The sequence below is a fragment of the Arabidopsis thaliana genome, chromosome 4, assembly GCF_000001735.4.
Source record: "Arabidopsis thaliana chromosome 4, partial sequence".
Lineage (NCBI taxonomy): Eukaryota > Viridiplantae > Streptophyta > Magnoliopsida > Brassicales > Brassicaceae > Arabidopsis > Arabidopsis thaliana.
This window is the reverse complement of record NC_003075.7, coordinates 14,794,778-14,821,387: the sequence shown is the minus strand read 5'-3', so window position 1 is coordinate 14,821,387 and position 26,610 is coordinate 14,794,778. Positions and strand designations below refer to the sequence as shown.

At 35.0% G+C, this 26,610-nt stretch overlaps 7 protein-coding genes across 13 annotated transcripts; 5 read left to right on the top strand and 2 right to left on the bottom strand.

Annotated features, from left to right (window-relative positions):
• Nucleotides 1-792: 792 nt before the first annotated feature.
• On the top strand, nt 793-2,196 carry XTH24 (xyloglucan endotransglucosylase/hydrolase 24). Its single transcript, NM_119173.4, has 3 exons — nt 793-1,203; nt 1,296-1,489; nt 1,592-2,196. Exons 1-3 carry the CDS (start codon nt 940-942, stop codon nt 1,941-1,943), a joined length of 810 nt encoding a protein of 269 aa, NP_194756.1. The 5' UTR covers nt 793-939; the 3' UTR covers nt 1,944-2,196.
• Nucleotides 2,197-2,303: 107 nt separating this feature from the next.
• AT4G30260 (Integral membrane Yip1 family protein) lies at nt 2,304-4,813 on the top strand. 3 transcript variants are annotated; one of them, NM_001342003.1, is made up of 4 exons: nt 2,406-2,470; nt 2,553-3,172; nt 4,052-4,126; nt 4,238-4,813. In NM_001342003.1, exons 2-4 carry the CDS (start codon nt 2,666-2,668, stop codon nt 4,496-4,498), a joined length of 843 nt encoding a protein of 280 aa, NP_001320089.1. In that variant the 5' UTR covers nt 2,406-2,470; nt 2,553-2,665; the 3' UTR covers nt 4,499-4,813. The 3 variants fall into 3 exon arrangements, with proteins under 3 accessions (NP_001328958.1, NP_001320089.1, NP_567843.1); NM_001342004.1 differs by having other exon boundaries at nt 2,304-3,172; nt 4,238-4,770; NM_119172.4 differs by lacking the exon at nt 2,406-2,470 and having other exon boundaries at nt 2,490-3,172; nt 4,238-4,770.
• Nucleotides 4,814-8,280: 3,467 nt separating this feature from the next.
• AT4G30250 (P-loop containing nucleoside triphosphate hydrolases superfamily protein) lies at nt 8,281-10,452 on the top strand (the record flags this gene model as incomplete). 2 transcript variants are annotated; one of them, NM_001342002.1, is made up of 1 exon in its annotated part: nt 8,281-10,452. In NM_001342002.1, one exon carries the CDS (start codon nt 8,561-8,563, stop codon nt 10,124-10,126), a length of 1,566 nt encoding a protein of 521 aa, NP_001328009.1. In that variant the 3' UTR covers nt 10,127-10,452. The 2 variants fall into 2 exon arrangements, with proteins under 2 accessions (NP_001328009.1, NP_194754.2); NM_119171.3 differs by having other exon boundaries at nt 8,567-10,140.
• An 860-nt stretch (nt 10,453-11,312) lies between these two features.
• AT4G30240 (Syntaxin/t-SNARE family protein) lies at nt 11,313-13,499 on the top strand. The gene is made up of 6 exons (NM_119170.5): nt 11,313-11,725; nt 11,933-12,047; nt 12,148-12,732; nt 12,808-12,907; nt 13,010-13,066; nt 13,153-13,499. The coding sequence occupies exons 1-5, from the start codon at nt 11,643-11,645 to the stop codon at nt 13,027-13,029; spliced, it is 903 nt and encodes a 300-aa protein (NP_567842.1). The 5' UTR covers nt 11,313-11,642; the 3' UTR covers nt 13,030-13,066; nt 13,153-13,499.
• A 463-nt stretch (nt 13,500-13,962) lies between these two features.
• AT4G30230 (uncharacterized protein) lies at nt 13,963-15,137 on the bottom strand. The gene has a single exon (NM_119169.3). The coding sequence runs from the start codon at nt 15,010-15,012 to the stop codon at nt 14,230-14,232; it is 783 nt and encodes a 260-aa protein (NP_194752.1). The 5' UTR covers nt 15,013-15,137; the 3' UTR covers nt 13,963-14,229.
• Nucleotides 15,138-16,926: 1,789 nt separating this feature from the next.
• Nucleotides 16,927-18,457, top strand: RUXF (small nuclear ribonucleoprotein F). 2 transcript variants are annotated; one of them, NM_119168.4, is made up of 5 exons: nt 16,927-17,134; nt 17,515-17,602; nt 17,681-17,718; nt 17,906-17,970; nt 18,219-18,457. In NM_119168.4, exons 1-5 carry the CDS (start codon nt 17,129-17,131, stop codon nt 18,286-18,288), a joined length of 267 nt encoding a protein of 88 aa, NP_194751.1. In that variant the 5' UTR covers nt 16,927-17,128; the 3' UTR covers nt 18,289-18,457. The 2 variants fall into 2 exon arrangements, with proteins under 2 accessions (NP_194751.1, NP_001190872.1); NM_001203943.1 differs by having other exon boundaries at nt 17,030-17,134; nt 17,491-17,602; nt 18,219-18,428.
• A 1,969-nt stretch (nt 18,458-20,426) lies between these two features.
• Nucleotides 20,427-24,693, bottom strand: ATR2 (P450 reductase 2). Of its 3 annotated transcripts, none has more exons than NM_001342001.1 (17): nt 24,126-24,693; nt 23,983-24,042; nt 23,829-23,905; nt 23,669-23,726; nt 23,492-23,575; nt 23,330-23,366; nt 23,147-23,216; nt 22,863-23,054; nt 22,685-22,777; nt 22,370-22,592; nt 22,188-22,271; nt 21,941-22,092; nt 21,742-21,838; nt 21,380-21,607; nt 21,179-21,301; nt 20,980-21,093; nt 20,427-20,890 (listed from the first exon to the last, which is right to left on the bottom strand). In NM_001342001.1, the coding sequence occupies exons 1-17, from the start codon at nt 24,675-24,677 to the stop codon at nt 20,810-20,812; spliced, it is 2,325 nt and encodes a 774-aa protein (NP_001328167.1). In that variant the 5' UTR covers nt 24,678-24,693; the 3' UTR covers nt 20,427-20,809. The 3 variants fall into 3 exon arrangements, with proteins under 3 accessions (NP_001328167.1, NP_194750.1, NP_849472.2); NM_119167.4 differs by having other exon boundaries at nt 20,464-20,890; nt 24,126-24,663; NM_179141.2 differs by having other exon boundaries at nt 20,466-20,890; nt 22,185-22,271; nt 24,126-24,624.
• Nucleotides 24,694-26,610: the final 1,917 nt, after the last annotated feature.

Genomic DNA, 26,610 nt, shown 5'->3' with positions numbered 1-26,610 from the left:
AATGTCCAAAGAAAAGCTCGACGTGAGTCAAAGCAAGTTGTTTTTATTCCAAAACCATGGTCCAGTTACGACCCCATAATAGGATACATACAAACTTGAAAAGTTATAAAAAAATTCAAGAAAAAAAGATATTCACAAGACATATTCTCTTCATATTTCAACCAAATTCGAGAATTTGAAGTCGAACAATTCCACACGTAATATCCCTCTAGACCTCTGGTTTCTTCTTTCCTTCCTATAGGTCTCGCCGTAGTGATCTAAGCTTTATGAAAACATTTGAATTTCGAGATTCGTGTAAATACATAAATAAATAACAAAAGATGCAACCAATTATATAGCAAACGATATTATTAATAAAGATTATTAAATTATAACACACCAAGAAAAATTATTAAAGTATATCCTAGCATTTACTAATAGAAGAGTCTAATTTTAATTTTGTTATTGCTCAAACACAGTATATAATTTTAGAGATTTCTTTGGTTTACGTCAAAAAAGTCTGTCTCAATTTTAATATTTTAGTCGGTCATCAGTATCGTCCAAACAATCATTTTACTTTTGTTATGATAAAATACGGAATTCCTCCCCTAATGACAATCAAATTCGAATTCAAAAGAGCTAAACAACATATTTCTAACAAATAATATGCTCATGCATGCTAATATTTACTGTAACATTTAAAAAAATTAAGGATGGTAAACATAATCTGCTTACCAAATGATGGAGATACTCAAGAGTCCAGCTGTAATACATCTTGCATGCAATATCTTGATATTAGCCTCCTTTTGTTCACCCACTCTCTTCTCTTCTTCTTCTCATTTATTTATATGTTAAACTCTCTCCCACTATATATATCTCTCCCCCTTCTTCTCTCTTCCTCACATTCCTCACCAAACCCTCTCCAAAACACACCCACACGTACGCACACACACAAAGACAATGTCTCCTTTCAAAATATTCTTCTTCACGACTCTTCTCGTGGCGGCGTTTTCAGTGTCGGCTGCTGATTTCAACACTGACGTCAACGTAGCTTGGGGAAATGGCCGTGGGAAGATACTCAACAACGGCCAGCTTCTTACTCTCTCCTTAGACAAATCCTCTGGTTCCGGTTTTCAATCCAAAACAGAGTATTTGTTTGGAAAGATTGATATGCAGATTAAGCTTGTTCCTGGTAACTCTGCAGGAACAGTCACAACTTTTTACGTGAGTTTATATATTTTCTTTAGGAGTTTTAAGTGATTTTGGATTTGGTTTTTATATTGAGACTTCATCTTGACATTTTTGTGTATTTGCAGCTAAAATCCGAAGGATCCACTTGGGATGAGATTGATTTTGAGTTCTTGGGTAATATGAGTGGAGATCCTTATACTTTACACACTAATGTTTACACTCAAGGTAAAGGTGACAAAGAGCAACAATTCCATCTCTGGTTCGACCCAACCGCCAATTTCCACACTTACTCAATCCTCTGGAACCCTCAAAGAATCATGTAAAGACAACAATCTCACCTTTCTTGCTACACACGTTAATAAACCCTAACTAGGTTTTCGATTTTTCTTACCCATCTCTTATCTGTTCTGTTTTCTATCAGATTGACCGTCGATGACACACCCATTAGAGAGTTTAAAAACTATGAGTCTCTCGGTGTCTTGTTTCCAAAGAACAAGCCGATGAGGATGTACGCGAGTTTATGGAACGCAGACGATTGGGCAACAAGAGGCGGTCTTGTTAAAACTGATTGGTCTAAAGCTCCATTCATGGCTTCTTACAGAAACATTAAGATTGACTCGAAACCAAACTCCAATTGGTACACTCAAGAAATGGATTCAACAAGCCAAGCTAGACTCAAATGGGTTCAGAAGAATTACATGATCTACAATTATTGTACTGACCATAGGAGGTTTCCACAGGGAGCTCCTAAGGAATGCACAACAAGCTCATAGAATCTCAAATTATATTCTATTTATTTATCTACACTTCCTCTCTTTCTTTTATGTGAAAATTGTGAATGCTCTGTTTATAGCTTGTCTATTATGTCCGAGAATTTCTTTTTCTGTTTTTGATTCTTTTCGTTGTATATCTTTGTCCAATAAAGGAAATGATGTGTCTTTACTCTTATAGATATGTATAAAAAGATGTCCCTGTTTTATTTGTTAAAAAAAATTGTTTATGATAATGATAGTTCTTTCTTCTTCTTCTTCTTTTTTTCTCATAAAAAAAAAATGATAGTTTCATTTGCTTTATATATATACATAATTAATTTACTTACATTGTAAGAAATATGATAAACGTGTTGAATGCTTCTTTTTCAAATCCAATTATTGAAAAAGGTCAAAATATCAAATTTTATTTATTATAGAATGTATCAAAAACTTACAATAAAAAACTCTCTACCTGAGTTTTATCTCAATTTTATTAACCAATCGCATGCTTTCATAGAATGAGATATTATGAAACGACGTCGTTTAGGGTAAGAACATTACGTCACACGTTTATTTTAATATTATTTTATCATCGCCCTCTTTGTAATTTCGACTTCTCTTCTTCGTCAGATCTGAATCTTAATTTCCCCCAAATCAAAGCTTTTGACCTAAATCCGTTTCCCGGGAAAAATAAATCAACAAACCATCACCGGAATCTTCAATATCTCTCCGGTGAAGAAAAAATGTCGCACAACGATACGATTCCGCTTTATCAATCATCTCAATCAGACATTGACGAGATTGAGAATATGATGAACGACAGTTTTCAATCAGGTCCCGGAACCGTGCTTCCTGCTCGACCACCGAGTCCGATCCGTCCGTCGATTCCCGTTTCATCCTCACCGTTCGTTCAATCCAATCTCCCACCGCTTCCACCGTCGTCTTCCTCCTCCACTCAGAAGGTGATGCCTGTTCCAGCTCCTCCACCACTTCCGTCAGCAGGTAACGAAGGTAACAAGAGTATTGGAGGTAGCGGATTCGGATCTCCGCCAAATACATTGACGGAGCCTGTTTGGGATACTGTGAAGCGTGATCTGTCACGGATCGTGAGTAATTTGAAGCTTGTGGTGTTTCCTAATCCGTATAGGGAAGATCCTGGGAAAGCACTTAGGGATTGGGATCTATGGGGACCTTTTTTCTTCATTGTGTTCTTGGGGCTTACTCTTTCGTGGTCTGCTTCCGTTAAGAAGGTAAGAACTTCCTTTCAGCTTTGTTCATTGGAAGTTGGAACCTTTGTGGATGCGGAACCCTGTACATTGGCTATGCGACTGTGTGATCGATTTGTGAACTTGGAATCTTAGCTTTTAGCATTCCTTATCTTTGGAATGTCCATATACCCGGAAATGAGGAATTTAGATATACACTCAATGTTGACATATTGGCTAAATTGAGAGTTCGTATAGAATGTTGGTTTTTGTAGCATTGCTCTTAATTAAGACTCTTAGCCGTAGGCAGCCATTGTTACTTCCGCATAAGTCGGATTTTTACTTGTAGAGTTGATTTGATGAGCAACAACCTACTCATTTGGTGCTTTCTTACTATTCATTTTCAATTGTCTTACATGTAGAGAATTTGATGTGTAAGATCTTATAGACAATTTATGATATTAGAAACTTTCACCTTGAACTGATGTAGCTACAGCTTTTCTAACCGTAATGGATGATGGCATGACTGGTCGGTCTTTTGGTTCATATATTACGATTTCCCAACATATTTAATAAGAAACTGTGGGTATCAAAGAGTAAAATGGAACCTTTCCTGTTTTCTATGTTGGAATGCACTTGAAGTATAGATCATGTATCTGAAAAGGAACGAATTGATTCTGTATGTAGGCTCTGCTTTGAATTTGTCGAAATGTTATTACCACATATTGTAATGGAATACCCCACATCCTAGTTTTCATTTCCAACTAAAATATACCTTTCCCAGCATATATATCCCGAGTTATCTACGTTTGAATCCCTGAATTAGAAAGGCACTAGATTCTTCATATCTGCTAGATTAAAGAACTGTTCTTTGTCCGGTACCAATTATCCTTTGGTCTCATTCGTTTTCTCTGTGATTTACAGTCTGAAGTATTTGCCGTGGCATTTGCACTACTTGCAGCTGGGGCAGTGATCCTCACACTAAATGTGCTGCTTCTGGTAAGCTAGCATTTGATTCATGTATTGGTTACTAGCCACATACTTTACACTTTTCTGTTATAAGTTTTGACTTTAAACATCCCATTATATCGTGAACAATGCAAATTTCAGGGAGGACATATAATCTTTTTCCAAAGCCTAAGCCTTCTAGGCTACTGTCTATTTCCGCTAGACGTTGGAGCAGTGATCTGCATGTTGAAAGACAATGTGATACTGAAGATGGTCGTTGTGTCTGTGACTCTTGCCTGGAGCTCTTGGGCTGCTTATCCTTTCATGAGCGCCGCAGTGAACCCGAGAAGAAAAGCTCTCGCACTCTACCCGGTCTTCCTCATGTATGTCTCTGTTGGCTTCTTAATCATTGCCATTAATTGATTCTATCCGGAAAAATGGGAAATCAGAGATAGGTTCTTTGATTCAGTTTGGGAAGTCATTTGGTACAGAGTAGATAGAGAATTCTCCAGCCGCGAACTATTCTGAGTTCTAATGAGATCATATGTATAATATGTTCTTTGACGCTTTTTTGTTAAACTCCCCTGTGGATTTTACTCTTCTATATGGTTTTGCTTTGTGTATGAAACTTACGGTTCTTTTTTGGAAACGTATATATAATATCAAGACCTTGATGCTCGTAGCTTTAATCTGTGCAGTACTTCATATTTTTTGGTTTTCTACTACTATGTGTTCTCGTTTTTGGTATATATCACTAATCTTGAGTAATTTGTAGCGAAAATTTACAGAAATAGCCATTAGATACTATTATTCTTATAATTATAGGGATTTACCAATAAACTAGTTTGTATGAAAATACACACAATAAGCATTTCCATGATCATCCAATTAAAACTCTAATCTGATTTGCTTTTGGTAATCGTTGTTTTAATTTGGTCATGCAAGTGAGTGACCAATCATCAATATCGAGAAGCTCTTGCTAAAAGAATCTACCATATAATCCTTTAACAAAAAGACGATCAAATCTTACAAAAAGGAGATTCGAATTTGGGTGTTTACAAAGTCAAGCTGTGGATTTGTTTAAAAGTCCATGACATTATTTGGCCAAACAAAAAAATATGACAAATTCAAGTTCCAAAGAAAATTTAGTGAACAAAAAAAAAACAATGTTTCATGTGATATCTAATTAGGCAAAGGAACTTATTAAAGAAAACTGCATGAAATCTTATTCTCTCTGTTGCATTTAATTTCAGAGATTATAGCTTCTGTGCCACACAACCATCAATTATTTATTAATTTTTTGTCTTTTCAAGTTGTTAAATTTTGTTTGGTAGTAGTAAGTAATTTTTTGGGGGAACGAGTGTGGCAGAGTGTGGGGTGTGTCTCTCGAAGTGATAATGTAAGAAGAAGACAGAGCTTGCTTGTGTACTACGTCATCTCTTTATTACTCTTTTTAGATCATTTTTACCTCTTCAGGTGATATGTGACTATTCTCTCAAAGACACCAATTGTAATAGTACTTAATACTTTCTTATAATGCCCAAATGAAAGTTGCGTAAAGGCCAAGGATCATCATTTTCATCATGTTTGAATGAATAACAAAAAAAAATGAAGAAGAGAATAGATTGTCTTGTTAATAGTGAAGTGAATGATTCTTTTTCAATTTTTGAAAAACTGAAATAGAAAATGCCAAAGAGAGTCAGTTTCAGAAGGTACCATCATTACAAACCCTAATAGTATAAAATGCCAATTGTGTACTTGAGGAGGCTTTTGTAACATAACATAATAATATAGCCTTACAACTTTTGACATTTAATATTGGTTATTTATTGTTGGCCCTTTTGGGTTTAGCTCGGAACCAGAGGATACAAAACTCCAAGACAAGAATCACCAACGGATCTCTGCACAGAATCTTTGGTCCAAAATTTTCCCCCACAATATCAACCAATGGTCTTGTAAATACCTAATTATTTTCAAATCCTACATAATTTTCAATTTTGTTTCATTTTTGTGCATCAATATATAAACCAATTTTAGTTAATTCAACTTAGCATACCTTAAGCTTGAATCTACACACAGTAATACATTAAAGGTTTTGGGTGTTGGGAGATTCTACAGTTCTGCAAAAGTGACTCTAGTAACTTGGGCCTTATCTACTGTCGTTGTCATTATGTGTCATCTCCTTTTACATATCTCACCAATTTCCCCCTATTTAAAACATCTGAAAAACGTCAAATAATTATTTATTTTGTCGGCAAAATGAAACATCGAATTATTCTCTTATTTGTTTTCCATTCTCATCATACGATCGACTATATGTGTGAAATTAGCCCTTTCTCAAATAATAATAATAATAATAATATGTATGAGATAATTTGGCTCAACTTATAAGATACAGTATATGATTGAGAATTAGAGACTAGTTAGATCAAAGGCTCATCTTAGACGAGCAAGTTTCATATTGGCAAGGTCTTCCAAATACCATCTATCAATTCTCAAAAAGAAATGTTATATGAAAACAATTCAAGCTTTATAGTTTATACCCATTGATCTCGGAGTTCAACAGATATATCTATTATCTTTAAAAGTGTTTTAAACTAATTTGGGGTTGTGATGAGGTTTATTAATGTTGGAATTAGATGGAGATGTGAAAGAAAGTTGAGAGAGTTTTGAGTATTATGGTGATAGATGTTGATATGCAAATGTAGACAAACAATGGTGTCCCACTTAAATTCGAGTGTCCTTAAGAATAAAATCACAAAGTCTCAACAAAACAACACAAACCCAACTGTAAGTCACATTCACAAACCCTAATCTAGACCCTCATGTTCCCTTTTGCTTTAATATTTTACTTATCAATCTAAAGAGACTACTACTACGTTACAAATTTACACTGATCATTATCCTTTGCACTAATCTTAAATAAGAAAAACCTTCTTCTAAATTCTATCCGGGCGAGTTCCAATAATACCGTGGATGACCGAACCATAATTTAAAATTTGGCATCATTACTTAAAGATCATTACGCTTAGTAATAGTATTTTTCTTTGTAGCTGAGGTTAGGATTTTTACATGTTAAATGTAAAATTTTGCGTTTAGCCATTAAAATAATTTGGGTTTAATAAGAAAAATACTCTACTTGTTTCATCAAATATTATTCGTAAATTGTAAAACCAAATACAAAACACAAAACAAAATGTTGCATAAGATTAAAAAAAAAATCAATTTGATGCTATTTTTCGGTTAAAAAATGAATACTTGTAACAACGACAAAAAGTAAGAGGTATTAAGAAAAAACATAATAGCAAAATAACTCGTTCTTTAGACCATCCTTATTGATGGGTTCTTAGATCAAATCTTCACATTTTTGATCTACCAAATAATAATTTAAAATTAGAGGGTTCTTAGTAAGATGAGAGAAAGTATAAAAAAAACTCTTAATTAAGAGCCAATTTTACTTTCTAAGAACTTTTTTTAATATTTTTATTCTTATTTTGTTTTATATAATTTTTTAAGAGATTTTATAAACTTTTTAAGAAACCATTGATAATGATGCTTTTACTGATCAAGTTTTCTGTAGTAACCAATAGAAACCACAAGTATACACAAAGGAATTTTTAGAGCCCCCTTTGAACACTAGAACCAATCAATAAAACAAAACCTCTTACTACATTGAACCAATCCAGCTAATGATCTGTTATTGGCTGTCTCGTAAGAACTTACCCTCTTTTGGTATGTAATTTTTTAATTTTAACTATTTCTTGTCGTTTGTGGTGTTTTTCTTATTGTACTTGTTTGTCCGATTCAATTAGCGTAAGAGTAAAAACCTATCCATTTCTTTGGTACCGTCCTTTATATTCTCTTTTCATCATTCTTCACCATTCAAGTTTCAACCTTTTGCTCACAAAAAATTTAAAAGTAATTTCATATTTTCATCTTTATCATTTTGTTGGACAAAAGAAAAAGTCGAATAGTATCCGATGTGAGATTTACATGTCACATAACCATTACCTCTTGGCAGTCCCATTCAATCGATAACTTGTAATTTGTTTTTTGTAAGCCTAGAAACCATAGACCTATGAAATAATTGAGTACTAGTTGCTCATATAATTTGTACAATACACAATACACAACAAAATAAATGGTCATATCCGCAAATATCAAAACAATATTTTCTTTAGTAAAATAACAAAGTAAAATGTCTCCTCGACTCCTCCAATTGCTTATAAATTGAGGTGATCCCTTATTTCATTATTTCAATAAATTCCACCAACGTCACTCTTTCTCTTCTCCCAAAAGCCTCAACCAAACATTTTCCCTCCCAAATCTCTAGAATAATAACTTCAAAAAATCACACTCTTATCTCCATAATTACACTAAACCTACTCTTCTCTCCTCATTTAACCACAAACCCACTTCTCAATTTCTCTAATTCTCTACCCAATTTTTTTTTTTATTCAAAGGGAAAAGAAACAGAGTAAGAAAATGAAAATGAGTGATTATTGGACAACAATGGCTTCTCTACTTGGCATGTTAGCCTTTTGTCAAACAATCGTCCAACTCGTGTTTCCGCCTGAACTCCGACTAGCTTTCCTCCACTTCTTGACACGTATCCGCCACGTGTTCTCTTCTCACATCTACTTCGACATAACGGAGATTGACGGCGTCAACACCAACGAGCTCTACAACGCCGTTCAGCTTTACCTCAGCTCTTCCGTCACCGTCAACGACGCAGTTTCTAGCAGCAACAACAACACACGTCTCAGCTTGACACGTGTTCCTAACTCAAGCTCCGTTACTTTCGGCCTCTCCAACAACGACAGAATCACCGACGTATTTAACGGCGTCACTATCCTCTGGGAACACGTCGTTGTACAACGTCAAGTACAGAGCTTTTCGTGGAGACCAATGCCGGAAGAGAAACGAGGGTTTACGTTACAGATCAACAAAAGAGACAAAGCCCTTGTCCTAGATTCTTACCTTGATTACATTGTCGGAAAATCAGAGGAGATTCGTCGGAGAAACGAGGAGAGACTGCTTTACACGAACTCAAGAGGTGTTTCGCTCGACGCGAGGAGCCATCCATGGGATTCTGTAAGATTCAAGCATCCAAGCACGTTCGATACTCTGGCTATGGATCCTGAGAAGAAGAAGCGAATCATGGAGGATCTAAGGGAGTTTGCGAACGGACAAGGGTTTTATCAGAAAACGGGAAGAGCTTGGAAACGAGGTTACTTGTTGTATGGACCACCTGGAACTGGCAAATCGAGTTTGATTGCTGCAATGGCGAATTACCTTGGTTACGATATTTACGATCTTGAACTCACTGAGGTTCAGAACAACTCTGAATTGAGGAAGCTGTTGATGAAGACTAGCTCTAAGTCTATCATTGTCATCGAAGACATTGATTGTTCTATCAGTTTGACGAAACGAGGAAAGAACAAAAAGAAGAATGGGAGCTATGAATATGATCCAGGTTTGACAAACGGGTCGGGTTTGGAGGAACCGGGAAGCTCGGTGACTCTGTCGGGGCTATTGAACTTCACAGATGGGCTTTGGTCTTGTTGTGGGAGTGAGAAGATATTTGTGTTCACGACAAATCATATAGAGAAGTTAGATTCTGCTCTGATGAGAAGTGGGAGGATGGATATGCATGTTCACATGGGTTTTTGTAAGTTTCCGGCTTTGAAGATTCTGTTGAAGAATTATCTGAGGCTTGAGGAAGAAGATATGGATAGTGTTGTTTTGAAGGAGATGGAAGAATGTGTGGAGGAAGCAGAGATTACTCCGGCTGATGTTAGTGAAGTGTTGATTAGGAATAGGAGTGATGCGGAGAAGGCGGTGAGGGAGATTGTGAGTGTGTTGAAGGAGAGAGTTGTGAAGAGAAGGAAGAGTGTTGGATTGAAGAAGAAGAAACAGGAAGGTCAAGAAGAAGAAGAAGAAGCAGAGGAAGAACAAGAGAAGAGAGCTTTGGATAGTCCTAATAGAAGAAACAGAGAGGTTTGTGGGTTTCGAGAGGAGGAAGAAGAAGAAGATGAGAAGGAGAAGTGAATGATAAGAGACTGTTTATCCTAGGATCATCATCTAATGGTGGTTCTTGTGTGTTTTTAATTATCCGTTTTGTTTAGTCAAAATTATTATAATATATGATTAGTTACCATATAATATAACGTTATCCATTTTGGTTTACTCTTAAGTCAAAAGTAGGCACTGTCCAAAGTTAACCTTCTGAGATTTGCTACATGAGAGTTGAGACTAAACTGGCTTTTGTATCTACTAATGCTGCAGAAATTGCCACTTTGTTGTTGTATATGTTGTCTCAAATTTTCGTGTCGGTTACGTTTGTTTTGAAGAGATAAAAGAGAATTGGCGTTTGGACTTTGGGTGTTGTAAATTGGTTAGTGTCACACCCTTTTTTATACAGGTTATATGTGAAACCTGTAAATTTCAAAATTTATAGTTCAAGAAAACAATTTACTCGAGAAGTGACATTTAAAGAATCATCACATCAAACACTTGACTTCAAACTAGAAGTGACCTGAAAAATCCATCCGTTCTTTTTTTTTTTCTAAATATAATATTGACCGCTGATTTTTGACATATTGTAGTAGTGAAGCCCAATCCTACCCAAAGAGATTTGCATCAGAAAAAAGTTGTTTTATATTATGGGCCCAATCTTTTTGATCAAAAAAAATATATATATATATTATGGGCCCAATCTCTAGAATCTACCACCGGTTAATGTCTAAATAAGAACAAAAACAGGTCTTGGTAACTAATTAAAACTGAAAACACCAAAATCAAGGTTGGGATTTGTTGAAGAAGGTGGTATTTCACCATATCACAACAACTAATTAATTAAATTTATTTAACAAAACATGTCTCTCCAAAACTGAAAACACCAAAACATGTTTTCATTTTATGAATTTCAATTTAACTAGTTAAAATTTTGATATCACATGCGCTACACATGCCACCTCAATTTGTCCTGCTCCTACTGTCTATTACTAAACTAAAAGTTAAAATTAGCGTTGAGTTTTTATTGAATTTATTTACTCATTAGCATTTGACTTGTATAGAGAGTATTAAAATAAAGAATAATAATAATAATATAATGCGGTTGGCGAACAATTGATGTTGCGGCAAACCGGTAGGCCCAACAACAACACGGACATTCTTGATGTTTTTCTTTGACAAGCGGTAATCTCCTGCAGCTAAGACCATCTTACTTTAAATTATTTCCCAATTACAATAAAACACGTGTGAAATATGGTCAATTTAGTTCAGAGAGGCCTCTTTATTAAAATCTTCCATTAACGTTTAAAGTGAAGAAAGCAAAGAAATATCGAAGAATTTAAGGAATAAAAAATAAAAACAGAAAGCTGGAGGAAGAAAAAATAAAAATTCCTTCTTTCCTCCTGAAGGCAAAAAAGGAAGAGAAGAGAAGAGAAGAGAAGGAAGCAGAATCTAATTTTGGATTATAATCGGAGAGAGAATCTATTCCGACGAATCTTTTCGGGTTGATTTTTTGGTCTTTAATTTGAAGGGTTTAGGTGTGGTTTCGAAGATGATGGTAGCGAATAGTTTCGATCTATGGCAAAAGGATGTTTTTTTCTCTGCAGCTGAGGAGGTTCAAGAATCTGCTGATATGTATGTGTTTTTTGATTCTCTGTTTGTTTAATTGACTCATGTTGCTTGTGATGGTGGAATTCGGAATTTCAATTGAAAAATAGGGTATTTCGATTGTTTAGGGGACTAATTGGCTCTAGAATGGTCTAAGTGAGAACCTTTGTGTTTTGTGAAGGAATTGAGTTATCAAATTTGAAATTTTGTTTCTTATTTGTGTTGTATTTCCAGAATGGAATCTGCGTATAGGTTGTGGTTTAAAGAGAAGAGAGACGGTCGAGTATCCGTAGAATCAGACGAGCTCTGCAAAGAACTCCAAGCTGCTTTGAGCACTGCTAAATGGCAGGTATGAAACAATCAATGGTCCTTTGATCATTCCCTTTTTTTTTCATGGTTACTCATGAGTGTGTTAGTGATATTGGTTATATTGTTGTGACTTGAATCAGTTGGAAGAGTTTGAGAGGGCAGTGAGCTTAAGCCATGGAAATTGTCGAGATGACACTACCTTAACTAGGCATAAACAGTTTGTTACCGCTATTGAAAACCAGATTTATCAAGTGGAATCTACTCTGCTAGAGTCGTTAAGCGAGAATGGGAAACAACCTTTGCGTTGGGTGGATCTTAACAAAGAAGAGCGTGATGATCTCGCCATGTTTCTATCTGGATCTTCTCAGACGTCAGAGAGTTTAAACAGTGATAGCATCAACTTGAGAGATTCCTCAACGAGTTCTGTAGCTGAGAATCCACGTGGGATCAATGGCAGAAGAGAGGGTAGATGTTATGGCGACAGTCCTGATTGTGTGATAGACATTGACGACATAGGAAGTCCGGAAAGTGCAGATAAAAAAGGCGGTACAAGAAGAACATGGAGTTCACCAAATGTACCAAATATCAGTGCGTTGAGGATTAATGTCCCTGTTAATGCAAAAGAAGAAGAGAGGGAGAAGTTCCTATCACATATTGAAGACACTCCTAAAGAGAAAGGAGCTAAACCTATGTTTTGGCTGCAGAGATGTCGTGATTATAACCAGGTAAGCTTCTGCAGTTTGGATCATCTCTACACTATTAGAAAGGATCATAAGTCTTAGTTGTTTATCATTTTGCAGCTCTTTGACAGAGTCAAGGTTTATCAAAGACGATTTCGCGTTCCATTGAGCCGCCCTATTAAGCTCATTCTTTCCTTAACGCTAATCTTGATTCTTCTATGTGAGTCCTTCTCTTGGTTCTCATGAGTTATGTCACACCACTGTTCCATGACAGTCTCTACTCTCTATAACTGAATCAAATTCCTTGTTTATACCCTTGCAGTATTCATCTTGAGAACTTAAAACCGCGGTTTCAGAAACTCTCAAGAAACATTGACAGGTAAATGATATTTTAGATTCTAAATCAGAACTCCAAGTTTTCTAAAACAATCTTTAAACATTACATCCTTTTCGTGTATCTTGCAGGTTTTTTCACAGATTCTTGCGTATTGGGTTACACACTCGTTAGATGCTACATGATTCAACATCCTTCGAGGGAAGGAGGAGAGATTAAAAGACTTTGTCAAGATTCAAATGAAGGACAAAGCCTGATTTATTACTCTCTCTTAATCCTCAGGGAACATATAGGAACCTGTAAATTTGTAAGATCAATTTGTAAAACTTGAAGCTACGACGTTTCGTTAAACTTTAGACGTGTACCTAAAGGAAACCAATGCGTGTTTGTGCTCAATGATATCTCCAGTGTTTGTTTGTCTCTCAGATATTTGTTTTGGAACAAAACATTCTTTGTCCTCTTTCACTTACTTGGCAAGTCATTTGTTCCAATCATTGTCTTACTTTCTTTTAAAATGCGCATTATAGTTGACGTCTCAATTTCTTTCATCACTAATAGTGTCACAGCCCAAAAGTACCAATTTAGGTCAATTCTAAGCTAAGTAAAAAATCTTAATATTAGGTCGTATCATATAGACATATGATAATGGTGAAAAAGATTTATGAAGAAAGAAAAATGTCTAATAATTTTCGAATCTAGAAGTCTCTGGACAAAAGAAAGGTGCATGTCACAGTCTCTCAAGATGGAATTTGATCATACCATTTATCAACCATGAACTTCGAAGCACAGATAAATGCTAAAAAATGATACAACTTCCTGTCTAAATCATTAAAAATCGACTAGTCCCATTGGGAAAAGTAAGGTAATAAATTTTTCTCATATCCTTCTCGTGCTTCTTTTGATCATCATTCATTCCTCACCTAACCAATTCAATTTCAAAAACAATTTTATTAAAATATATATTGAAATATTCTAAATGAGCTGAAATACAAAATAACGAAAAAATCAAAGAAAAAGAAAAAGGTGTGAATAAGATGTGTTATGGTCCAAACTATTATCGATTCACCAAATAAATTACAATTTCGACATTCTTTCACAAAATAAATTAACAATATCGATATTTCTTATACTAAATGACGATCCTATCCTTCTTAATCAACGGCAGAGCAAGTAACCGCGCACAATGTTCGTAGGAATAATATAGTAATTTATGGATGAGGAACCCAAAACGGCGCCGTAGCAGCCACGCTTGTGGGCTTCTTGCAACTTAAAGCGTTGAGAAACCTCCAAGAAGGTGACGGTGATGGCGACCGAGATCCACGAGCTCTCCTGTTAGCAGGAGATGGAAACATAACCGGTGGAATATTCCGGCGAATCTGACGGCTCTTTATATCCTTGAGTTCGATCTCCGGCGGAAACTTAACCATTCCAAACATGATCACATACCATCTTGGCCTTACACTTTTTACACTTCCCGAAGACGTTGTTTCAGGCTTCCCCGTGTTTTTAGTCGATGAACTATTTTCCGGTGGAGAATGTACGGTGGTTAGACCACGTGAAAGCTTACGATAATCTAAAGAGCGGCTTGCCCTCATAGGTCCCGCATTGTCACGACGTGCCACGGTACAACTACCGGGACGGTTAAGCTTATGGCCTTGTATCGCGGATAAGGACTCAGACCGTGAACGGATTCGACGGCTAATGTGCTCAGGAGGTGAAAAGAAAGCATTTTGGTAGTTTAAAGGGATGAGTTTCCCGCCAAAGATTATATTTTCTGCCGGAGCTACGTCGTAGGAGGATGAGGTTAGAAACTCAAAAAGTTCCGTTGACGGTTCTTTGTGGTCTTCGGTGGTGGTGGGATTAGGATTCTTGGCTTTGAGGGGAAGATCTCGGAGAGATAGTGCGTCTTCTTTTTCTTCTTCTAGGTGATGTTGAAATGGTTTTGGGAGTTTAGTAGGGTTTTGGAGATTAGTGTTTTTTGTAGTTTCCATGTTTTTTAGGGAGAGAGAGAGAGAAGACAATGAAGATATTGAAAGTATTAATTTTTGTCACCATATATATACATGGTCTCTAGAGGGGTCAAATACTTTTACAGAACTTAAAGTGGAAACTATTTTGTTTTACGGGTTAGAATTCTTTAGGTGTATTTATATACATGCATATATTTGTAGATTGTTGACCATCCGAAGTTTCCGTTTGCCAAATTTCTCATGATTTAATTATTTCAGGTCGATATATGACATATTATGTTGGTAATAACAATAATACAATTTTAATGACAAGAAAGATAGCAAATCTTACTTATTATTTATTATTTAACCACACAAAGTGTCTATTAATATTAACTAACTCTAGTTTTCATATATAGTTTTAACGACAAGAAAGATAAGACAAGTAACTCTAGTCTTCATATATAGCATTGATCATTTATTCATGAATCTTTCCGATTTTTCAGCTTAGAAAATTTAGTTATTCAAAAGCATGGTCAAGAATGATAGAGATAGAATTATTCAAACACAAATTAATAATGTTTGAAAATTTGAGATTTACATTTCTTCATGATGTAAAACTTTGATTGAAATGCCTATATTTTTTAAATTCTTTGTCAAAGACTATATGTTTATACATATGTACATAAATGTACCACGATCACACAAATTTGCATAGATTTGTACACCCAACCGGTAAAATAAAAAGACTGTGCAAAAAGCTAACTGATGGTATTGTATAAAATATAGATTCGACATGTCACCACTTCTATATAAATATATATAAGAATTAGCGAAACACAATCTAAAAATGTTTAGACAATTTTCTTTAGGTATATTTTCGAAGGAGCAAGTTTACACACAAACAAACTGTATGAAGCATATTGATTGTGAAAAAAGATAGTCGAGACTAATTCAGAAGAAGACTAAGACATTGTGACAAAAGTATAAAAAATAAGTGCTGAGGTATGAATTGTTGCGCGTAACTGAGGTCAGCTGAGAAAATGACTTTCGCCTGGCTGCTAACATTTCGTTTCGGACCTTTCGGTTATTACAAACATTAAAACGATGATTATAATTATATTCTAGACTATAGTTTTTGATATTTTCAACTATCCAATTATAGTTTAGGTATATTAAATCGAGGAAGTGGAAGTGTAGTGATTAAAGAAACTCAATTGTTAGAGAAAAAAAAACTAAAGGAATTAGAGCCACAATTACAAACTATCCACTTTGTTTTTTCGTTTTCAACGTACATCAACTTACGCTGCAAGGCACAAGTCATAAGTAGGTTATTCATATACATTGCTTGACTACAAAGTTTGATTTGTTTTCCCTTTTTATAACAATTTCATATGGTGCGATGTTACTATTTTGCCTTTAAACGCAAAAAAGTAAGATGATTCACATCTATAGCAGTTCACTTCAAATGTTTTTTTGTTCAAAAAATAAAAATCATGATGTAGATAACCTTTTCTATTAGCATGCTGATTTTATAAGCGTTTTCTTTATCATAGTAAACATATAATGACGTGAAAAAAAAAGTAAACATATAATGACTTGTAAAAAAAATAAAAATGAAAAGACCTCAAAAATGAAAAATACTTTGCACTAGATGATGGATGACCTCAACAGATGAGTGGTTCACGTTCACCTAATTCTTTGGTCATATATGTGATGCCAATCGTTTTAGTTTTGATGTAATAATTATAGAATTCTAATGGAATTATATATAATCTAAACTAATAATTGGATGGTCAAAGAGTAGAAAGCCGGCTAATTGTTTTAAAGGCAAGCTGACAAAATTTGATCATTGTGTAAAGATGAATGCAATATAATGGACTTTTGTTCTCGAGAAACCATTCTTCTTGCCGGTTTTATGTCATTAGGTTGGAATGCATGTCGTTTTTGTCATGTATTATTTGTTTTCACTTTTATGGAGATTTCACAAAGCAAGCCAGTTGAACCAATAATGGGCCTTATGAGATATTTTCGCAGGCCCATTATCTTCTGTACAGCAACGAATAAACCCAGCCAAAAACCCTAAATCGAGAGAAACCACAAGCGTATCGATATTTGTTCTCCCAGATCTTCGTTTCGTCTCTTCGTTCTCAAACTCATGGCGGTAAGTTTCGATTTTTTCGTCTTCTGATTCTAAGTTCGAGCTTAGATTAGTTAATTCCTTTCTTTATTGAGCTCAAAATTAGAATTTTATCTGTTAAGTAGTTTTAGGGATTGCGAAATTCGATGGCCTGAGCTCTTCTTTCAGCTCCAATCTCGTCGATTTATCTGATTACAAGTAAAAGATTGGAGTATCTGCGAATCTGAATCTGATTCGAAATTGTTATATATATGTCGTTAACGAGTATAATAGTCCACTACATAAAAATTGCATTCGAGAATTCGTTGGAAAATGCACAATGTGTTTATCTTCAAATGTGATGCTTTTGAGTTCATTCCATTAGTATTTGATGAACCAAGTTTGTATGTATGTGTGTTTTGCAGACTATTCCGGTTAACCCGAAACCATTCTTGAACAACTTGACCGGCAAGACTGTTATCGTCAAGCTTAAATGGGGAATGGAATACAAAGGTATATTTTTCTTCAAAATGCTTTTGATGATAAGTATCCAGAGCTTATATAGCTAACAGTCTTCCTTCTACTTCACAGGTTTTCTCGCCTCTGTTGACTCCTACATGAACTTGCAGGTGCGTTATTTCCTGAATTACAAAGTTAGATAAGATAGCTTTTTGATTAAACAGAGAGATTGATGTTATTTTGTCCAAAACCACCTGCTAAATGTTCCTTGTGCATACAAGTTTAGAGGCAATGCTGATAATCTGTACAGATACATAGATTGTTATGCATTGACATTTTCCATATTGTTTTTGTCAGCTGGGAAACACCGAAGAATATATTGATGGACAATTGACAGGGAACCTTGGAGAGATCTTGATCAGGTAATAATATTACTTCATTGTCTCTACTTATTTTCTCCTTGTGATTCAGTTTATGTTTCCAACTATATGATTCACAGTGAAGTGTCATTACTTGATAAAACTTAAGAATTAGACTTGGCGGCCATTATTAGCACACATTTATCATTTTCTCTCTGATAGTAGTGGATTCATTGACTAACTATCAGGTTTGTAATTGCTTCGAAATTTTCGGATCCATTGAATTAATTTGCTGACTTTTGTGTACATAGGTGCAACAATGTTTTGTATGTCCGTGGTGTGCCAGAAGATGAAGAGCTTGAAGACGCTGATCAAGACTAACCTGTATTGAGTACTTAGAAATTGCAAGTCTGTGTGTTTTAATTTTTGTATTCTGTGAGCACTTTAATCTTAGTGTGATGTTGTTGAATCTTAAGAGTTTGTTGATCATATTCATACCTTAAAAAACTAACAAGCCCTTTTTCTTATGAGAAACCATTCTTCTTGCCGGTTCTTAGTCAATTCTTTTTTTAACCATTTTTATTGGGCCTAAATTTATAGCCCATCAAGTGGTAGCAAGTAGCAACATTGAGATTCTTTTGTTTACCAAATTTAAGCCATAAGTATGTACCCGCAAAATAAAAGAATTCGAGAGATTTCACTCTTTTTAAAAATAATTTTCAAACATAATATAATGTACCAAGCAATTACCAAACATAATATATCGTTCCAAGCAATCAGTTTTCAGATTAATCGGATCAATCATGCGTCCTAGCTTAAATGATAAATAATATTATTTAGTCTAACTTATTAGTATGTATGCTATATTGATTAATGATTAGCGTATTCCAGAAAAATAAGTTTTTTGCTGAAATTGTTTTAAAATAGGATATAAAGACAACCATGTACTTAATCGGGAATAAGTTAACCATGTACTTAATCGGGCTTTATGCATTGGGTCTATGATTAAGAAGTTGGACTACTAATGGGCTGTAATAGTCCTATATTGGCCCTTCTCAGAAATCTTACTAATGAGTCCGCAAACTACAATCAGCGCTACTAAATTTACATCCAGCCCATGAAGTGGTAGCAATATTGGGACAACCTTTGCGGTAATGGAGATGACAATTTGAATATACTTCTTCTTAGTCTTAACTCATCAATTGAAAAACTAACAAAAATAGTTCTACGGTAAAATTCGAGTCTAGTTATTTGAAAAGGCCAAGATAAGAAAAATAGTTTGAGTTCAAACCTTAATAAAAAAAATCAGTAGACTTACGGTTTGTTGATAAAAAAAATACGGTTAAAAGTTAATATAGTGACCTTAAGTCAATATTCCTTATTTATTTTGTTCTGCTATGACGTTGACAAAACATGTGAAATACTGAGAAATCAATTATTCAATCATGTGACATCATTTACACTACCATGTCAACTTGATTTTTATTTACATTTGACACCGATCATCTTTAGTTATTTTCCATGTTGACAAATAAAAAGTACAACATACTATGTAGCTTTACAATTTAAAGGTACTGAAGAATCAATTTTAAAAGAAAATTACTAAGTTTGTCCCTGGAAGATGGAACAAGTAATACAAAATATACCAGATTAAACCATCACTAGATTTGATGAATAAAATCAACAAAATAATGATAAAACATGCAGTACCATGTCAATTTAAAGTCGACGATCGGTTCCTATTAAACTAGACGGGGTATATTGTCGTTTATGCAATCGTATTCACTTCTAGTTAACGAATACAAATTTATGAGGTCGAGAGAAGAAACACACAACACAAAAGTAGTTGAAAGAGGAAAGAAACATGTTGTTGTTGTTGTTGTTGGAAAGTTTTCTGTCCACCTACTTATTTTGGCACGCTTCAATGTAAGTCACGTGTGCTAAGTTAAATCTAAACTATATGCTCTCTCGCCTACCCACCAAACCCATCGGTCCATTCCTCATTTTCAATTTTCTTAGAATAATATTCTCAACCACCAAAAAACACTTCCGAATGAGCTAGAAGGTTGCGAATATGGCTTTTTATTTCTCTCTACCATTATTAATCATTTGACTCTTGCATCCAACGCACATCGACTTATCTATCACCTTTTTGGTTCTTAATCAACTAGAGTGTTGGCAAATTAATACTAGACTTGATAACTTAAGTTGCGAGTTTATTTGTACTGGCTTGTTTTGACAAACACAAAAATTATGTTACTATGACATGCGAAAGTAAGGATAACACAAAATGTCGAGCTAACACTCTCGTTCATTTTGAACCGAGAGTGGCCTACTTAGTTTTTAGTAAAAAGCATGGTCATTTAACCTAAATAATTCTAATTCATTATCATTTGCAAACTTACCTAGTTATGTAATTATGGCAAAGAAATTTCATAAATTTTTTCAATTCTTTTTGGTCAACAATTTGTTGGTCTTTTATTTTTTATTCTTGTTTTTTTGGTCCAAAATTTTGGTCTTAGAGTTATGGAGACAATCAGAGTAGTGAAAATGATTATTGAGGCATAAACAAAGAATTTGTATTTGTCCCAAAATGGGGACTTTGGTGAAAGTGCTACATAAAGAATTCATACTAAAGGTACTGACTTTGTATATAACATAATTGTTCACAAATACCCCATAACATCTTATGCATTTTTTCTTACTATTGGGTGGGGGATATATAACAAGAGTTAAAAAAATAGAGTTGTCAAAATATATGAAAAGAAATTAAAAATGGAAAAAAAAAGGAGTTCCTTTCTTCTTGCGATCACAAACTTAATGATCATCATAATGTGGCAATTTCTGTGCCGTATATATATAAATATAAGTACACAGTGAGTGTGTGGCTTCAATAGTTTCGTTACCATACATCTCTAAGATATCTTCCACTCGTTTGCAGATTCTTCACGAAGCCCTCTGCTTTAGTTGAATCCATTGACCCCTGAAAACAAGACAGACAGAAATAAACTCATTAGAGTCGGTTTGTGATACGGACAATGATAATGCTAGATTGATCTCAACAAGACATACCTGTTCTTGAGCTATTGTGTGGAGAGATCTGTGAACATCTCTTGCCATGCCTTTGGCGTCACCACAAACATATAAATAAGCTCCTTGAGAGATCATATTCCAGATATCAGAAGCCTGCATTGCAGAAAGATTGTCAGCTCAAGAATCTGAATTTGAATCTATATGAAGATCTGAGTTTTGGGTTTCTATAAGCTCATACCTTGTCCATCATCTTGTGCTGTACGTATTCTTTGGTGGGTCCTTCACGAGAGAAGGCGACACTTAGCTCTGCGAGAGCACCACTCTCAACAAATCGCTGGAGCTCTTCCTCGTAGATGAAATCCTACATATATGAGAAGATATGATTAGAAACTGGACAAAACCAATGAAAGGTTTGAGTTTTGAGTAATGGCTTTATTACCATTCTACGGTTTCTGCATCCAAAGAACAAAACTGATGGCCCAAGTTCAACACCAGATTCTACCAACGCTAGTCTTTCCTGAAGGAATCCTCTGAATGGAGCTAATCCAGTCCCTGGACCGATCATGATGATCGGTACCTTAGAATCAGAAGGAAGCTTGAAGTTGGATTGCCTAACAAATATCGGCGCCGAGGAACAGTTTTCACTCTTCTCGTAAGGCACAGCATTCTGTGATTACGATGCAAAAAATCAGTACCCAGCAAAAACACCAAGACAATGGATAAGAAATGACACAAACAGTAAAAAGATTCCAAAGCAATATGTTTGCAAGAAGCTATCAGATTTAAGTTTTTTATATTTACCTTCATCCAAGTGGAACACACTCCCTTATGAATCCTGCCAGTTGGCATTTTCTCATAAACCAGTGCACATGTGACGTGAATTCTAGTTTCAGCAATCCTATACAAGTAAACGGGACAATGCTCAATACACTAAAAACACAATATAAGTCTCAAGCGAACAACTTGAAGACAAAAAGACCAAGACAATGAAGGTACTCACTTGGGCGATGATGATATCGAATAGAACCTAGGCTGCAACCTTGGAGCAACTCCAGCGAAGAAGACACCAAGTGGTGGCTTGGCTGAAGGAAACTCGGCCATCACCTCAAGTAGACTTCTTTGACTCTCTACTACCCACTTTGAATATTCATCCTGTTGTTGAAAGGACACAAAATATACATTGTCAGATTCCATTTTAAAGAAATGGAAAATGAAGAGTAGAAACCAACAAAAGGTTCAGCCACAACCTTTCCAGCAGGTGAAGCAAGGTGTTTTAATCGTTCTGCTTCGGTAGGATCAGATGCATGAGCAGCCAACGCAACTAAAGCAGACTGCAAGAAAATAAACATGAAAATAATTGAGTTTGAATCTCTATGAAGAGAAACAAAACTGATTATAACCAGTCTAATGGTAAATGAATCCAACCAACCTTCTTTGGAGAACTCAAAAGACATGCATATCGTGTAAGCGCTGTTCTCAAGTTGCAAGGTGGGAAGGGAGGAGGCAGTGAGCTGCTGATTGGTGTGCCGTCTTCTTTTTCAGCGTGAAGTGAGAAATAAGTATCAGGTGACATATCCAGCAATCTAAGAGCTTCATCTACAGTTTCACTTAAGTTATCACAAAGTACACCAACATGATCTCCAGTTTCATACCTGACAGACAAGATACAAAAAATACATTCATGTTATTCTCCAATAATATTTCCCTCTGATTAAGTAAATATTCATATAGCAGTAGAACTCACGTAAGTCCACTTCCAGCAATGTCAAATTCCAAATGGATACAAGAACGATCAGACTCGGGAGTATGAAGCTCCCTTTTAACAGCGACATTTGCTCTTTAAAAGCCAAAAAAAGCAAGATTAGATCAAGTAACAAGACAAGATTATAAGGAAAAAGAAAAGAAGCGGCTGGATTTTGTACTTGTAAGGATGTTGAGCATCAAACACAGTGTAACCATTCCCATTTGCCATGTTTATATCATTGAATTTGGCATCTTCAGAGTCGTGAATAGAAACTCTGTATTCTAACACAGCTGCAGTGTATGGTGTGGCAACAGCTGTATCCCCTTCTTCCCTCAGTATTGTATCAAGCTCGGGCCACAATGCTTCTCGCCTGCAAGAGGTAGCAAATTTAGCCCCCCAAAAAACAAATGACCAAAACAGCATTGTACACGATAAGCCACGAGAAGTGGAAATGTAAAATACCAAGCGGTAAAGTCATCTTCAATACACTGGTCATCATCTCCAAGACCAACTTGTACAAGACGCTGTGCACCTGAACAACCCACTCAATGAAGTTAGAAACCAAAATACAACACATTAAGACCGGATCAGAGCGATCCAAAACGGATGATGAAAGAAAGAAAGAAAGAAAGAAACAAAACAAACCTTGTTCGACAAGAATGTCATCTACAACTTTGGCAACCTGCAACCCAAAATTTACAAAACAAATCTGCATATTAGCTCGGTCCAAAGTAATTGGAAGGAGACCATAATAGTGACAAGAGCAAAACCATTAAGAAAAGGGGAATAAAGATTTCATTTATAAACCTTATTAAAATGCTCATATTGTCTGTTTCCTAATCCAAACACTCCATACTTCAAGTTCTTAAGCCATTCTCCTCTGTCATTCCCCTGTAAACACATGTTTACAACTTCAGAAACAAGAAAACAAAAACAACACACGTTACAACAACTAGTTGAGCCAAGCCAAAAAAAAAGACTAACCTCGGTGAACCATTTGTAGAATCTCGCTGCATTGTCGGTAGGCTCACCATCTCCATATCTACATCCAGATTCCAGATAGTAAAACCAAGTCAGCCACAAGAACAAATCAAATTTAATACTTATACCGATCCCAAACAAAAGATCAGCTAAGAAAACTAACGTGGCTAAGAAGAAGAAAGCCACATCCTCTTTCTTCAATTTCTCCTCATACTCATCATCATCAGCCGCGTAATCATCCTGTTAATAAACTCAGAATCAGATTATACTTAAAGCATCAAACTTTATCTAAAAAGTTGATGGAACAAAATAAATACCAAATCAACGATTTTGAATCTGGTCTTTTCATATCTTGCTTTAGCTTCTTCTCCTAAAGCCTGCAAATTTCAAAAACATCAAACTGATTCAAATTCAACTTCATCATTCGAAATCAGAACAAACCAAAACACAAAGTCCTCACCTTTGCAAAACCTTCAGCAGTACCAGTTTGTGTACCGAAAAAGATGGTAACTTTCTTACGCCCATCATCAATCTCTTCCTCACGAGGCTTAATAACCAAAGGCTTAAGAGGCTCGACACGTTTTGAATTCCCAGAACCGGATCTCCTCCAAACGAGCATAACGATGCAACCAATAAGAACAGCAATGGAAGTGGTAACAATCATGGCGAATTGACGATTCTCTATAAGCATAGAGGATAATTCAGCAGCTACGGACTCGTAAGCGGAGGCATTAGCTGGGTCGGAGACAATTACAGGCTCTCCTTTGATGATTGCTGCCATGAGATCGATCATGGAGGTTGACGAAGAAGAAGAAGAGGACATGGCGTTGTAGATGTTGTAGCTAGAAGAAGAAAGAAGAAGAAAGAAGAAGGAAGAAGAAGGAAGAAGAAGATCTCTCTCTGTGTGAATCGTAGGGGGTTTGGTTAGGTGTGGTGTAGGTGAGAGAGAGACTCCTTTTGAGTTTTTTGAGACAGAACAGAGTTTTAATTTATAATTCATCATGTTTTTCATTTTATGTATTATTAATTGGGGTTTTCAATTTTGTCTGTGATTGATTGGGATGGTGAAATTATTACCAGCGCTCACCAAACCAGACCGGTCAAACCGACCTAACGCGTTTGATATTAACGATGGTTAATTACGTTATTATCTTGCTGTTTAATTTTTGACAATCTAGCTTAATACAGTAAATATAATTTTATCTTATTTTAAGAAGCATAACAGCTGTATGACAGGTATTTTTTAGGAACATCACGGTTGTATAATACTACAAGATTTTTGATTGAAAATTAATTTTATAAATGTAAGATATATATTTGAAATTCATGTCTAACAAAAATAGAAAAGTATATGAGATTTGTTTCTTAATCAGAATGGGAAATTAAGAGCAAAATAGAAAAAAGTAAGAATTAACTTGTTTGGGTAAAATAAAATAGTTGAATTCTTCTTAAGCGAATTATGTAGCATTATTTGTATTTTGTATATTGATAATTTCGTTGTTTTTTTTAATTAAATTAGAATTGCTAACTAAATACATTTATTCTAAGGTCAAACCAAAAAACATTTTTTTGTAAGATGTCTATTTTTTTCTTGTTAGCGGCATGCTATTGCTCCTTCTATATTTTTTAGTTGGTGGACTAAAATCATTTGGCAAACACTAATAAAATTCAAAATAAAATCAAGTATTTGTTGTTTTTGAATAGTTGCACCATTACGAATGGAAAATTTGTCAATACGTCGTGTTAGCAATTAAGCGAGATTCATATAGCCCGTGGTGTTTTGATTGACCAATTACCTCGACCACTATGACTTTGGACCCATTGAATCGAGTCGGTCAAGCTTGGTTGGTCAAATATGGAAGGAACTTTGACTCTTTCTTTTTAAAAATATTTTTTGTAAACCAGCACTTTATGATCGATGTAAATAATAATATACGATAGATACTATAAAATAATAATTTACTATCATTTTAAAAGACCAAGCAATAACATTAATGGTCTAAAAATGAAGTATAGTAAGAAAGTTCCTAGCGCAGACATGTTGTAGACTTGTAGTATGGAGTATGGCCAACCACTTGCATGTCAAAGTTGTTCAAATTAATGATACCACAAATAGGTTGAATTATCTAAGTTTAGAAGATATCATTTTTAGAAAATGTTCAAAAAAAATACAAGGTAACAATAATCTTGGAAAGTTTTTTTTTAATCGAACTATACTATTAATAATGACTATCGACTGATCATTTAGTTGCGACAGCCTCAATTTGGTTATCATTGGCGTTTCCTCGATCGACCTATACATGTCACCGTCGTGATACTTCCAAAAACAATATATTGGATCTCCAAAGAGATTCTTCATCACAAAGAAGAAAGAAAGCAAGGCAAATCAAACACCACAACCCGTCAACACACGTGTCTTTGTTTCATAACTTTTTTAAATCCAAACTCTAAATAACATGAACAAAAGATCGCTAAACTATAGAAATTTGTTATCGCATCTCATAAGTAGCATAATTCATATTTCATATTAAAGTTCGATCGGATATAGTATTACCCAATTTAAAATCGATGACTATTTCAATAAATAACTCTACAACGAAAATTTGGAGTAGTCAACGTTTGAACTAAATTAGAAACTAGATAAAAACGATTCCTATTAATCTCTTAGACCTTCTATGTATCCAAAATTAACAGCATGTGTCAAAAATATAGTTTTTTAGTAACGACATATTCTTTTGGTAGTAGCGTCTCATCCAAAACACATGAATGCCTAAAACCATATTGCCCTTTACGAAAACACATTCCCATAAGAAATCAAAAGTGTGAACTGTGAAGTAATAGATTACACCTATAAGTCTTTAATTTCTTAGTGTAGAAATATAAGTTTGAATTCTATAAAATCCTTATATGCTGACAGAAATAGAAAGCTGTTTTTGCATCTTTAT